Source organism: Brachyhypopomus gauderio, chromosome 17 (genome assembly GCF_052324685.1).
Source record: "Brachyhypopomus gauderio isolate BG-103 chromosome 17, BGAUD_0.2, whole genome shotgun sequence".
Lineage (NCBI taxonomy): Eukaryota > Metazoa > Chordata > Actinopteri > Gymnotiformes > Hypopomidae > Brachyhypopomus > Brachyhypopomus gauderio.
The window spans coordinates 2,561,693-2,575,788 of record NC_135227.1 but is presented as its reverse complement, the minus strand read 5'-3'; the positions used below and the strand labels follow the sequence as shown (position 1 = coordinate 2,575,788).

General features: G+C 45.8%; 1 protein-coding gene, 1 long non-coding RNA gene and 1 other non-coding gene across 6 annotated transcripts in view; 1 reads left to right on the top strand and 2 right to left on the bottom strand.

Moving 5' to 3' along the window:
* The window catches only part of tdp1 (tyrosyl-DNA phosphodiesterase 1), a 39,828-nt gene extending 33,472 nt beyond the window's left edge, over positions 1-6,356 (bottom strand). For both annotated transcript variants that reach the window (XM_076977885.1, XM_076977886.1), the window contains exons 1-6: positions 6,167-6,356; positions 2,194-2,791; positions 2,028-2,071; positions 1,891-1,946; positions 1,242-1,338; positions 1,038-1,072 (exon numbers count right to left, since the gene is read on the bottom strand). In XM_076977885.1, the coding sequence (XP_076834000.1) occupies positions 1,038-1,072; positions 1,242-1,338; positions 1,891-1,946; positions 2,028-2,071; positions 2,194-2,782 (821 nt within the window). In that variant the 5' untranslated portion in view covers positions 2,783-2,791; positions 6,167-6,356. The remainder of the gene's footprint in view (positions 1-1,037; positions 1,073-1,241; positions 1,339-1,890; positions 1,947-2,027; positions 2,072-2,193; positions 2,792-6,166) is intronic.
* Positions 6,357-6,710: 354 nt separating this feature from the next.
* On the top strand, positions 6,711-12,567 carry LOC143481025 (uncharacterized). Of its 3 annotated transcripts, none has more exons than XR_013121935.1 (4): positions 6,711-6,869; positions 7,307-7,402; positions 7,616-7,664; positions 12,500-12,567. It is a non-coding gene; the product is annotated as an uncharacterized LOC143481025 (long non-coding RNA). The 3 variants fall into 3 exon arrangements; XR_013121936.1 differs by lacking the exon at positions 12,500-12,567 and adding an exon at positions 10,543-11,183; XR_013121937.1 differs by lacking the exon at positions 12,500-12,567 and adding an exon at positions 7,906-8,511.
* trnak-uuu (transfer RNA lysine (anticodon UUU)) lies at positions 7,018-7,090 on the bottom strand. Its single transcript has one exon. It is a non-coding gene; the product is annotated as a tRNA-Lys (tRNA).
* Positions 12,568-14,096: the final 1,529 nt, after the last annotated feature.

Below are 14,096 nucleotides of genomic sequence, written 5' to 3'. Positions count from 1 at the left end.
CATCTCAGCCCTTTTCCAAAGTTGGATTCACATCATTTTGACTTCTGTACTTATTATTGTTGTTGTTATTATTGGTAGTAGCGATTCTGTTTCTGTAGAAAAGTACTTCTATACTTCTGTGCTGTACGTCTAGTTTATGCTTCGGTCTGTTTACACATTTTATTCTGTACTGTCTGTTTGTTGTTGTAAAACTTCAATGTCTGCTGCATGAAAACAGGAAGCACAACTCAGTCTGGCTGCGGGAACAAAGAACTAAAGGAACTAAATCAAAATGTCCTGACATACAGTAGCGAGCACCTGTGTGTGACCTGTGTGTGTTACCTGTGTGTGACCTGTGTGTGTGACCTGTGTGTGACCTGCGTGTGTGACCTGTGTGTGACCTGTGTGTGACCTGTGTGTGTGACCTGTGTGTGTGACCTGTGTGTGACCTGCGTGTGACCTGTGTGTGTGACCTGCGTGTGTGACCTGTGTGTGTGACCTGTGTGTGTGACCTGTGTGTGACCTGCGTGTGTGACCTGCGTGTGTGACCTGCGTGTGTGACCTGCGTGTGTGACCTGCGTGTGTGACCTGTGTGTGTGACCTGCGTGTGTGACCTGCGTGTGTGACCTGTGTGTGACCTGTGTGTGTGACCTGTGTGTGACCTGCGTGTGACCTGCGTGTGTGACCTGCGTGTGTGACCTGCGTGTGTGACCTGTGTGTGTGACCTGCGTGTGTGACCTGCGTGTGTTACCTGTGTGTGTGACCTGCGTGTGTGAACTGTGTTTGACCTGTGTGTGTGACCTGCGTGTGTGAACTGTGTTTGACCTGCGTGTGTGACCTGTGTGTGTGACCTGTGTGTGTGACCTCTGTGTGTGACCTCTGTGTGTGACCTGCGTGTGTGACCTCTGTGTGTGACCTGCGTGTGTGACCTGTGTATATGTCAGGACAGTTGTAGGATGGCTCGAGCTCAGACACACCTGAGCATGAGTTTGACCTGAGGAAATTGCTTTCTCTTAGGAAAGAAATAACAAAGGAAATAACGAAGTTAAAGCACTTACGTATGATGCGTGCCAAAGGCGATGTCCAACTTGGCCTGATAAGAGAAGTTCAATTTGACAATACAATTAACAGTTCTGCAGAAACAGAAACAGGTTACTGCCCCCTAGTGGACACAACAATATTACACCTGCCAAAGTGCACCTGCCAAATCTGAATAGTTTTTAAAAAGCCAGTACATCAAGCAAGTCAGAAGAAGGTCGAACCTGACAGAAGCGAATATGGCTGTATGGTTGAGCCTGCTGGATCAACCGAGCCTTCGACTCCCGCTTCTCCCCATGGACAATAATAACAGGTTTAGTCCTAAAACAAAGAAAAATACAGAAATATCTGATCTGTGAATAAAAAGAAACTCTAAGAATAGTCATATGCATCTGTTGACCAAATAAGCACAACAGTACAAGACTGCGTCAACAGAACGTAAGCCCCATTGGACCTGGTTTCCTGACGATATCCAGTTCAGGTCTGAACTACGCCTAAGTGGATCTGGACATTTTTTTTGTATTCCATTTTAAGCTGAAAGGCATTAAGGTGAATCAAACACAAGCACACACACACCCTGACATTCTCTGTGCATGAAATTCATTGGTAACAACAGACAAACAGAAATGATTCCACAACACATTCGTAAAGATGCAACAACCTATTTGAAATGCAAAGGTAGCGGCGGTCTAGATTGGACAGGGAACAGATCAGGGAGGTCAGCTCACATAATATGGGTGTTAATGGACAGGGAGGGTACTTGACTATGAGACGTATGTCAAAGAATCACTACTGAATGTACAAGTTAATCAAAGACGAGCTTTAAACTACTGAAGAGAACCAGAACGAGAAGGACACAGAGGAAATGATTACCTAAATTCTGGAGGATACTGCTGCACCATCCAAGGAATATCAAAGCAGTAGTTGAACTGTAAAGACAGAGGTGGTGAGCTAAAGCAGACATTACGAGCATCCAACATACCTTAGTCTGGAATGCATGAAGCATTTACCTGGACAGATTCCTTCAGAGTACCAAACATAGGGGACAGGATGTCTAATTTCAGAAGCGGGCAGGTGGGAAAAAAATGACGTTTTAACATTTTGAAAAGAAACATGTTCACAGAATTTCACATACATATGTGTGTGTTTTAAATCCTAACAGAGAGAAAGCCAGACCTTTGATGTGCAAAGCCCCAGTGTTGTACTTTTGCTCTATGCCACTGACTTTGTTTAAATAAAAGCGGTACGTGTTACTCATCGCCGATAAGTCCGCCTCAAAGAAATCACTGGGCTCCTCCTTATAGTACGCTGCTCCATGGGGACTGGGTGGCCGAGCGTCCCGTATCTTCTTCTTTGGGGGACCTGATCTCGACTGTTTAGGCTTCGCATCTGGGGCAGATGAAGGAGCTTCATCGTCACTGCTCGAGAGGTTCCAAGGGCTCTCGTCTCGTTCTCTCTTCCTTTTAACGGCAGGTGTAGGACGCTGGTCGTATTTCACCGGATCAGCCTGGTTAAGGTGCGCTGCCTGTCTGGCCTCAGAACCCATGGGGGACGCAGACACATTTTCAGGTTTAAGGGACGGTTGAAACTTGGCACTGTTTTCTCTGCTGGGCTCAGATTTGGGAGTTGGGTTTAAAACGGTATTAAATGAGTTGGCACTGCACTCTGGCTTGACATTTGGCTTGTTTAAGTCCTTTGGGGGGGTGGGAGGTACCACGTTGTCATCATCACTATCAGACAGTGTCCATTTGCCATGCTGACTCATTCTGTCCTACTGTGGAAACAAGAAGGAAGGAGGAAGACAAAATGAGAGAGCTAAATGTAATTATACATTTATTATGCATTTACAAGATGTAAAATATCCTGTGGCAGGCCAGTAGAGCTTCAAGCAGAACCCAGCGCTCTCTGTTTATACGAGCAGCCACACCACTGAGGCCTCTTCTCAGGGGTCATTCTGAAGGCACCTCCCTCTGTCAGCATTTTGCAGAGTCAAACCCATAGCACCTCTAGAATGCCTGACAGTACGGCCTGGTCTTACCCTTCCAAGGGTACTTTTAATCTTAGCCTTTCAACAGAAACCCAAACTGGTTTCCTTGCTGAATAAGGCTGGAGGCAGCCCCACTGACACCAACGTCACATGGCCTTTATGCTCTACACCAATAGCAAACAGCCCCCACACAACCAGTCACTTACTGACTCGTAAAATCCACATTAGCCTCCCCAGCCAGTAAGGCTGTACCCAACCATACTGGCACTGTTAAAACTTACTTTGTGCAATCTCCCACATATACTTTACCTAATACGTCACCAAGTTTTTCCCAATACCACAGATCCACTGTGGCCTCCCTGGTAATTAAGACCACTGGTACCACTAATGTGTGCTTGGGGAGACCAGTTCCATCTAGATTTACCACAATAAACAATGACAACCTTTAGGTGTTACTATTGAACAAACAAGCTACTGTCCACCTTTTATTCTGTTAAAATATGCTTCAGTGGGCCAACCCCCCGCATATTATTTACAAGTAGGATCTTCACCTATGCACCTGTGTAAGTCATTTTAGGTCTTGCCTTGAGATATGTGGCAGAGACAATATAAAAATAGGCTGACAATCAGCTCTTCTATATTCAAGTCTTAGAAGCAGGACAAAAGTTTCAAAGAGGTCATATAGCTGGTGGCCAATGTTCAGGTATATGGGTCAAACACACACAACATAAAAATAACCTCAAAAGTAGAACAATATGAAAATAGTGCATCAGCAAAAGGACGAGTGGTCACCAGTAAGGTCAACGCCTATCAGCAGGATATAGATCCTAACACAATAATAATAATAATAATAATAATAATAATAATAATAATAATATTTTATTCTTATAAAGCGCTTTCTAAAACCCAAAGACGCTTACAGTCATTAGTACAAAGAACACACAGAAAGTAAATGGTTCATTGATTAAGGGAAACATAACCTGCCAATTACTATAACTAGACATCAGCAATAAGTGGTAGATCCAATTAGACAGGAGGAAGACCATGAGTGAGGAAGAAGTGGTGAGTCTTAAGATTTAAATACGGAAAGAGGGGAAGATTGTTTGACCACACTTAGGACGGAGACCCACAGACGGGAAGCGATTCTGGAAAATGCCCGATCACCAAAGCCACAGGGGTTGAGATGGCAGGTGGTAGAAGACAGAAGAGAATGAGATGGTTTGTAGAGAAGGAGTTTGGACAGATGAGGAAGGGCAAGATTGTTTGGAGCATTATAAGTAAATAGGAGAATTTTGAATTGGATCCAGTATTTAACAGGGAGCCAGTGGAGATGCTGGAGAACAGGTGTGATGTGGTGATGAGTGAAGGAGAACAGGTGTGATGTGGTGATGAGTGAAGGAGAACAGGTGTGATGTGGTGATGAGTGAAGGAGAACAGGTGTGATGTGGTGATGAGTGAAGGAGAACAGGTGTGATGTGGTGATGAGTGAAGGAGAACAGGTGTGATGTGGTGATGAGTGAAGGAGAACAGGTGTGATGTGGCGATGAGTGAAGGAGAACAGGTGTGATGTGGCGATGAGTGAAGGAGAACAGGTGTGATGTGGCGATGAGTGAAGGAGAACAGGTGTGATGTGGTGATGAGTGAAGGAGAACAGGTGTAATGTGGTGATGAGTGAAGGAGAACAGGTGTAATGTGGTGATGAGTGAAGGAGAACAGGTGTGATGTGGTGATGAGTGAAGGAGAACAGGTGTGATGTGGTGATGAGTGAAGGAGAACAGGTGTGATGTGGCGATGAGTGAAGGAGAACAGGTGTGATGTGGTGATGAGTGAAGGAGAACAGGTGTGATGGTGTGATGAGTGAAGGAGAACAGGTGTGATGTGGTGGTGAGTGAAGGAGAACAGGTGTGATGGTGTGATGAGTGAAGGAGAACAGGTGTGATGTGGCGATGAGTGAAGGAGAACAGGTGTGATGTGGTGATGAGTGAAGGAGAACAGGTGTGATGTGGTGATGAGTGAAGGAGAACAGGTGTGATGTGGTGATGAGTGAAGGAGAACAGGTGTGATGTGGTGATGAGTGAAGGAGAACAGGTGTGATGTGGCGATGAGTGAAGGAGAACAGGTGTGATGTGGCGATGAGTGAATGAGAACAGGTGTAATGTGGTGATGAGTGAAGGAGAACAGGTGTGATGTGGTGATGAGTGAAGGAGAACAGGTGTGATGTGGTGATGAGTGAAGGAGAACAGGTGTGATGTGTACACAGGTGTGATAATGCAGTTTTTGCCACTGAGTTGATGTTGGTTGGGAAAGAGAGTGGAATCAAGGAGGAGACTCAGATTACAGATTATGGTAGAGGGAGGAAAGACTGCATCACCGATATTAAGAGATAGAGTCTGGCTGAGTATTGACTTGGTGCCAATCAGGATGAGCTGTCTTACGATTTCACGAGAAAATTTTCCTTCATCCAATTTTGGATCTCAGATAAACAATTTTCCTAATGAGTTATGGGTGGATCGTTAACAGAACCGGTAATGTTCTGTTAGATCTGGGTGTCATTCGTATAATAACGCAAGTCAACGTTAAAGCGACGTATAATTGCAAAATACCACATAATAAATCTCTCAGGCTGGGCAACTGACTACAAAGGAGAATTGCATGCTTTTCTTTTTGAACAATGGTGCTGGATAACAGTAACTACTTGATAGCTATATGATGTATATGATTAAGTCGTTATTGCTTTTGTAGCTGAACATGCGTATCCGTTCACAGCGCACACACACACACACACACACACACGCAAACGTGGAAACAATCTTTAAAACCTGCCTTAGCTAGCTAAACAACCGCCGGAAAGTTTGCAATACTTGTCAGTCATGTTAATGATTAATAATAACATTAATTTACCCGCCGTGCTTGCTAGCTACATTGCATAAGCGTAAAGAAATAACGTGAACTTAGCTAGCTATGCAAGCTCCCTATCTAGTCTCAATGAGCTGCAGTAGCTCAGTGTTGGGTTCATCCTGGACCAGCTGCGGAACCACATGCATATATTCTTTATATTCATTCAGTAACCAAATAAATAATTTAATTTAATTTAATTTAATTTAATTTAATTTAAATGTGCAGTTAGCCAGGTAGCCTAGTAAACCAATGATATTGACTTACTCTGGCGGGAAGAGAATGTTGCAGATTTAAATTTATTTGAAGAAAATGCCCAAAACAAAAACAAACGTAAACAAGTGGAATCAAGTGTATCATGTGGAACGCGACATCAAAAACCCCGTGACGTAATAAACGAGCCAGTTCGCACGGTTGATTCGTTTGGAACTCCTAACGCTCGCGCTTCTTCGCGTGTGAATGCGACGGAAAGAGCAAGACAGTTTTCAAAATAAAAGTCCGTTGATATTTACTCGTACAGCAAAATTGCATGATTTGAATAACATTTCAGCACATGTAACTACTTTATAAAACGTGTTGTTATGTGCGTCTTTGTGCAGAGGGAATGTCCGTCTCTCAGTAAAAAAACCCGATTCATTTTCGTATTTAGGGCTCGGACTTTTGTGACAAAAAAGTCTTATTACTGTAGTTGGTTGGCTGGCTAGCTCGGATAATTTGATTAACCCAGCCAACCACCTGTATTGATTCTAACACGTCACATAACTTTAGCCTATCAGGTAAAAGCAGTGGTTACCATGTAAATCTTGTAAAACATTCCCACTGGCTCATTAGCTACTTAGCTGGCTAACTCATTATCGTGAAATACCAACAAATATCGTTTGGTTCAGTACGAATGTCTTTTGGAAGTGGTGCTTCTTTTTGTCCCAGGGACAGAAAAGTAACTGATATTGACAGAAAGCGATTTGCATCGGTAAGAAACTTTTGACGAAGCGGTTTATGAATACCAACGATATAGCTAGTTAGTAACTTGTATGTTGATATTAATATCTGAGTATTTTTAACCAAGAATCTACTCGTGTAGCTCACGTTAATTTTATTATATTGAGTGAAAAAAGTATCGCCCGAACAGGGACTTGAACCCTGGACCCTCAGATTAAAAGTCTGATGCTCTACCGACTGAGCTATCCGGGCTCTGGAGGAGAACATACTATCACACAAAATGAAGTTTACGTTTTTACATTTTTAGACATTTAAGACATTTTTCAAATGTAGTTAATACAAATGTGATTTTCTACTAAGCAAGGTTGACGTTATCTAAACAAAAAACACACGAATATGAATCGACAAAACAAATCATAAAGTTGTATATCAAAGATGTGACCACCCGTTTGTGTTTGTGCTAGGCAGGTTTTCTGCCAGTGTGATGTGGACAGTAAGGGTTATTTGTCCAGAGAGGATCTGAAGATCGCGGTTGTCATGTTGTTTGGATACAAACCGTCAAAGGTAATCCTGCTTCCGCCTCTAGAGGGCGATGTTGTATAGGTAAAAATGTGATTATCGTCAGACTTCTCAGTCAGCGTTGTTTATTTACTCTTATTCAGTAAGAAAACTAGAACCTTTGAATTTGAAACGTGAACATGTTTATCTATCTATCTATCTATCTATCTATCTATCTATCTATCTATCTATCTATCTATCTAATCTATCTGTTTTCAGTCAGAAACAAATATAATGATGGAAACTGGAGCCTCACCAAATATGACAGGTAAGAATGTAACATACTTTTCAGTCATATCAACAATGCAGATTTATAACTGTGCCAATATCTACCACATTACAACTATATGAGAGCTAATGGACATATCAATGTGTACTGTGTACTGGGAATTATTTAAATGTTTACATTAATCATTGTGAATGAACCATGAGGGGAAAGGCCATTTTTATTTACATAAATTGAATCTATTTCTGTGCCCTGATTTACACCTCAAATTGCTTTTTGTTAGGTATATGTCTTATTATTTGAGACATCATTCCATCTTCATGCCCTGTTCATCATAACATTACGACTCATCGGAGTGATTCGCTATCAGCTAAGACAGCTCTGGAGAGCTTGCTGATGTTGTGCCTGAGTGTGATATGCAGAATTTTCTCCTGAATTTGATAGAAAAAGCCACATTTTAAACCACTCATCCAATATGAAGGCAAAAGGAGCCTGACTTGAATTCGTGTAATCGTTTTACACATTTCCAGAAATGAAAGAACTCCTCACAAAAGGCACAAAATAAATTTGGCATAAAACACATACAGGCTTTTACAGGGCATTTGACAGACAGGAACACAGAAGAAAAGGCAGTTGGCAAGACATTTTTAAGGGGAGACATTAAATGGCTGAAGACCTAGATTAGTAAGTAATTTGTGTCTTGTTTTACACCATGAGCAAATCGCTTTGGTATACTGCCCTGTAGGAATGCCCAAGATAATCTAGTTAAAGTGGCATGTTTGGTGTGATGAAATATTCCACCATTAAATCTTGCTCAGAGCAAACGGAGGACTAAATTGCCCCTCTTACAAATTTTGTAATTACTGAGTTAGTGATGGTATGAGAGAGTGTGTTGTTGGTACTAATGTGGCAGGCTAGGAGACCCCGGGTTGCAGGTTCCCCCCTGGCTTTCACGAGAGCGGAGACCGAGTGTGTCGGAGGGAGCCTCGCCGGGTCGTGCCGGCCCACTCTTCCTCGGTCTCTTCTCCTTTCTGTACGTTTCCCTCATCTCACTCTTCCTCCTACCGTTTGAGTAAAAAAGGAAGGGAAAGAGAGTATAACAGCATGTTTCCGTGAGCTGCCTCTGTGTTCTGGGACTGTTGCTCTGTGAGGTAGGGAGGAACATTTATCACCGCAACTGGGCAGCTTCCATTTTAGTATTTTGCCCCCCCCCCAACTTTCTGTATACATGCAATAAGCAACATTATTGCATTTTGCAGGGGACGTACGTACAGCAGGATGGGTCAGAATCACATGACTTGCCTCACCGCTGGTCTGGCCACAAAAGTGGTCTACTTTCCTTGGAGCACACTGGCAGAAATCAAGTGATGACGATTTATCGGAACCATCAGTTTCACTGTGCTACAAGTGCCTCTTTAGTACAGTCATTACCGAAACTCAACCCAGGACGTACTTGGAGTTTATGAATAGAGAACACACCAAACGTGCATATTATATTTGTAGTGGGCATTGTGTTGTTGCTGGGAAGCAGTAGTTGCTGTAGCAACAGACTACAGGATACAGGATTCCTGGCCAAGTCTTTAAAACCTTCTCAAATCTTCACTTCTTAAAATCTGACCGTGATGGGTGTCTGTTGTCAAATGGGAGGATGTGAAAAACACTCGTCCTGACAGACACGCCCTTGGCAGGCTTTTAGGTAGAGTCATTTTCTGTAACCCTTGTTCGAGGGCCCATCTCAAGACGTAACGCTGTAATGCCCGGACACGTGCGAGGCCCAGTTCATCTGATCAGAAGCTCTGTACACAGAGAAGTGTGGAAAGGGGCAAAACGACTCATCTCATTTATCTTGGACCCTCATCAGGAGCAGTAGCGGTAGTGAAATACTGCGTATCTCCCACTGATGTGAACAGCTGGAGCAGAGGGGCAGTGGGAGGGGAGGATGGGGGGGGGGGGTGGTTGGGGGGTTGGGGGGGCAAATCTGCTGATCAGAGAGGTTTTTAAATGTAAAGACTTGCAGGTGTACACAAGACTACAAAGTCACCGTGTGTACGTGAGTGTGTGTGTATCTGCTGTATTTGTTTGGGTATGTGAGTATACGCTTGTGCATCACTCCCTGAGGGGACTGAATGTCTCTGCAATAATTGAAACACCTGTTATTGAGATTTTTTAGTCCCTATGAGATTTCTTAAACACCAAATAATAATATTTTACTGCACAAGCTAAAATAGCCTAAAGGTTTTCTTTCAGTTAATGAGATTATAGTTAGGGTTAAAATGAGGTATAGATATAGCAACGTGTAGATTTGTATACTGTAATATGTGTGGTGTAATCAGTACATTCCTTTGTCTCTGTGCTTCACCACATCAGAGTTGTGAATCAACGGCTGAATTAGTGAATCAGCAAGGATTTTGCCTTTTAAGCCATTTACAATGTATTGGCTGAATCATATAGGAATTGCTACCTTGTTTATGTGAGATGTCCGTGTTTCAAGGACCATAAGTAACAGGACAAATATTGAACAAAGAAACATAATCTTGAATAAAACTCTCATAATAATAATAATAATAATCCATTTTATTTATAGTGCACTTTACATTTCAAGGAAACCTCAAAGTGCTACATAGTAATTAAAATCAGAAACAAACATATAAGAGCAAGTAGATAAAAGCAACAAAAATTTCGCAAAATTTAGTACTTGCTTACAAATCCCTCCCAGCCTAAACGCTCTGACTCATAAATATCATCAGATGTTGGCCGTCTTCTGTGGCGACACTCTTGCACGGCTCTGGTGCTGTTTCTACGTCTTCACAGGTCAAGGACATTTCACCGGGTCGTTGTGATGTTTTGGGTCATTGTCTTGCTGCAAGGTGACCTACACTGAGGCACCGGGGCGGATCTGAGATGCTTCTGTTTGTCACAGGATTCATCCGCAGTCCCGTTGAAGACAAGCGAGCCTCCGGCAGCTACACGTGTCCACACCATCATCTTTCACACATCAGCTGGTATTCTTAGCAACATGAAGAGTTTCTGTTTTCTCCACCATTCCTGTGCCAACTCTGGCATAGATTAAGATTTGGCATTTCTGGTTTTGAGGTTTACCGACAGCTTGACTGAGTTCCCGCTGGTTCGTTCTTCATTTTAGGATGCTTTGGGACATGTAGTTCTGGGGTATCATACTTTGAGTCATTTTGTTCATCATTCCAGGAATGGTTAACAGTCCAGCGTTCTTAACCCTGACGTGGGAGCACAGTCTGTCAGACCTACTGGACTATATGAAGGTGTTACACCTTTTTAAACACTTTAAGAAACAGCTATAGATTGAATCTAAGAGGAACAGGCAGCTAGTGCCTTGGTACTAAAGCAGGTGTGATGTGTTCTCTGTTTCTGTCCATGTTAATAGTCTGGCTGCAGCATTCTCAACAAACTGTCTGTTGTGGTTTTTGGAAATCCACAGTGTATCCCACAGTCTAGTCCTGAAAAAAAGAAAGAAATTGTACACTCAGTGTGTGTTGTAGCTTCTTAGCAGTGTAACAAATGGCTCGTTTTATACCTTTGATGTTTTGGCTATACCTTTTGACTGACTGAATCAAATAGTTTCGCCTGCTAGTGATCTGATCTTCAGTTGTAACACGTCTTTGGTCGTCATGTTGAAAAAAAGATGAGAGCCTTTTTTCGCCAATGCTTAGACACCCTTTCTGAAATTATGTCTCATTTTATTAAAACTTGGGTTACATTTTTTACGCAATTGCTAAGACACAGAAACTGCTGCTTGTGACAGTTATTGAAACCCTTAACTCCTCCAGCCTACCTGTTGACCTGGTACACTAAACCATCAGCACATTCTCTGCTGTTCACGCTGTTTCAATTCTGATACATGCTTTTACGCAAAATGCAAAACACCATTCCCGACACAGAAGGCGTTGCGCTGGCCCATTATCATGGAGATAGAGAATAGGTGTGTTGTGCAGCGTGTTGAGGAAGGTGATGATGTTGGCAGTGTTGTGGGGACCGAGAGTGGCATGATGAAGAATGATGCCATTCTGGCTAACGGCTGCTCACATTGTGTTGATGCCCCCACGCTGCCCTGGAACTCTGACCATAGTCACTTGTTTATACTCGCTACAGTGTAGTGGCTCATATTACACAACCCATGGTCGGTCATATGGTCAACCAAGATATATTTTTATAGTGCTTAGGCGGTGTACAGATTAGCCGTACATGTTTCCATACATGTGAGGACTGGGGTTGGGTGATTGGTAAATGATAGTGCCGTTTGCATGGTAGGGTTTTTTCACTTTTGCTTTGAATGATGTGTCTAATTTAGAGAGTCATGTTTTGTGTTTTTGAAAAAAGTTTAGCAAATTACAAAATGCGTGAACAGCAGAGAGTGTGCTGATGGTTTAGTGTACCAGGTCAACAGATTGGCTACATGAGTTTGTGGTATCAATAACTGTCACAAGTACCAGTTCTTGTGTCTTAGTAATTGCAAACAAACCCCTGTCATAGACTGCGTGTTGACACAACGTGATGCCCAGGGTTAGCGCTCTCGTGAACTAACGAGACAAAGACACACAGCTGCTCAAAGAACAAATGAGCACCCAGTTCTCCAACTGCCGATGGAGTCTTGTGTATAAAAACATGGGGATTCCTATATGCTTCAACCACTGTCCATATCAGTGCTCTCTAATTAGAGCTGACATTTTGTCCTTTAACACTGTGGTTAATCTCCACACCCTGCACTCTGGACTACAGAGTCAAAGCAAATGCCGTTGTCACAGCCCAATTATTTAAGGAGTTGATTTAAATGCTATAAAGATGTTGTGTGTGTGTGTGTGTGTGTGTGTGTGTGTGTGTGTGTGTGTGTGTGTGTGTTTCAGTGCATGTAAAATGATGTTGAGGGCTGCTGGGTGAGTCACACTGTGGAGAAGCAAAATGCAAAATGGTGAGCAGAACAAGGAGGGAGAGGTGGAGGTGGGGGAGAGGTGGAGAGGGGGGAGAGGTGGAGAGGGGGGAGAGGGTGGAGGTGGGGGGAGAGGTGGAGGTGGGGGAGAGGTGGAGAGGGGGGAGAGGTGGAGAGGGGGGGAGAGGTGGAGGTGGGGGAGAGGTGGAGGTGGGGGGAGAGGTGGAGAGGGGGAGAGAGGTGGAGGTGGGGGGGGGAGAGGGTGGAGGTGGGGGGGGAGAGGTGGAGAGGGGGAGAGGTGGAGGTGGGGGGAGAGGTGGAGGTGGGGGAGAGGTGGAGAGGGAGGGGGAAGAGGTGGAGAGGGGGAGAGGTGGAGAGGGGGGGAGAGGTGGAGAGGGGGGGAGAGGTGGGAGGTGGGGGGAGAGGTGGAGAGGGGGGGAGAGGTGGAGGTGGGGGAGAGGTGGAGGGTGGGGGGAGAGGTGGAGAGGGGGAGAGGTGGAGGTGGGGGGAGAGGTGGAGAGGGGGGAGAGGTGGAGGAGGGGGAGAGGTGGGGAGGGGGAGAGGTGGAGGTGGGGGGAGAGGTGGAGAGGGGGGAGAGGTGGAGGTGGGGGAGAGGTGGAGGTGGGGGAGAGGTGGAGAGGGGGGAGAGGTGGAGGTGGGGGAGAGGTGGGAGGTGGGGGAGAGGTGGAGGTGGGGGAGAGGGGGAGAGGTGGAGAGGGGGGAGAGGGGGAGAGGTGGAGGTGGGGGAGAGGTGGAGGTGGGGGAGAGGTGGAGGTGGGGGAGAGGTGGAGGTGGGGGAGAGGTGGAGAGGGGGAGAGGTGGAGGTGGGGGAGAGGTGGAGAGGGGGGGAGAGGTGGAGGTGGGGGAGAGGTGGAGGTGGGGGAGAGGTGGAGGTGGGGGAGAGGTGAGAGGGGGGGAGAGGTGGAGGTGGGGGAGAGGTGGAGGTGGGGGAGAGGTGGAGGTGGGGGAGAGGTGGAGAGGGGGGAGAGGTGGAGGGTGGGGGGGGGAGAGGTGGAGGTGGGGGAGAGGTGGAGAGGGGGAGAGGTGGAGAGGGGGAGAGGTGGAGGTGGAGGTGGGGGAGAGGTGGAGAGGGGGGAAGAGGTGGAGAGGGGGGACAGGTGGAGGTGGGGGAGAGGTGGAGGTGGGGGGAGAGGTGGAGAGGGGGGAAGAGGTGGAGAGGGGGAAGAGGTGGAGAGGGGGACAGGTGGAGGTGGGGGAGAGGTGGAGGTGGGGAGAGGTGGAGAGGGGGAGAGGTGGAGAGGGGAGGTGGAGGTGGGGAGAGGTGGAGAGGGGGAGAGGTGGAGAGTGGGGGAGAGGTGGAGGAGGGGGAGAGGTGGAGGTGGGGGAGAGGTGGAGGTGGGGGAGAGGTGGAGAGGGGGAGAGGTGGAGGTGGGGGAGAGGTGGAGGTGGGGGAGAGGTGGAGAGGGGGGAGGAGGAGGTGGAGAGGTGGAGGGGGGAGAGGTGGAGGTGGGGGAGAGGTGGAGAGGGGGGAGAGGTGGAGGTGGGGGAGAGGTGGAGGAGGGGGAGAGGTGGAGGGGGGTGGGGGAGAGGTGGAGAGGGGGGAGAGGTGGAGG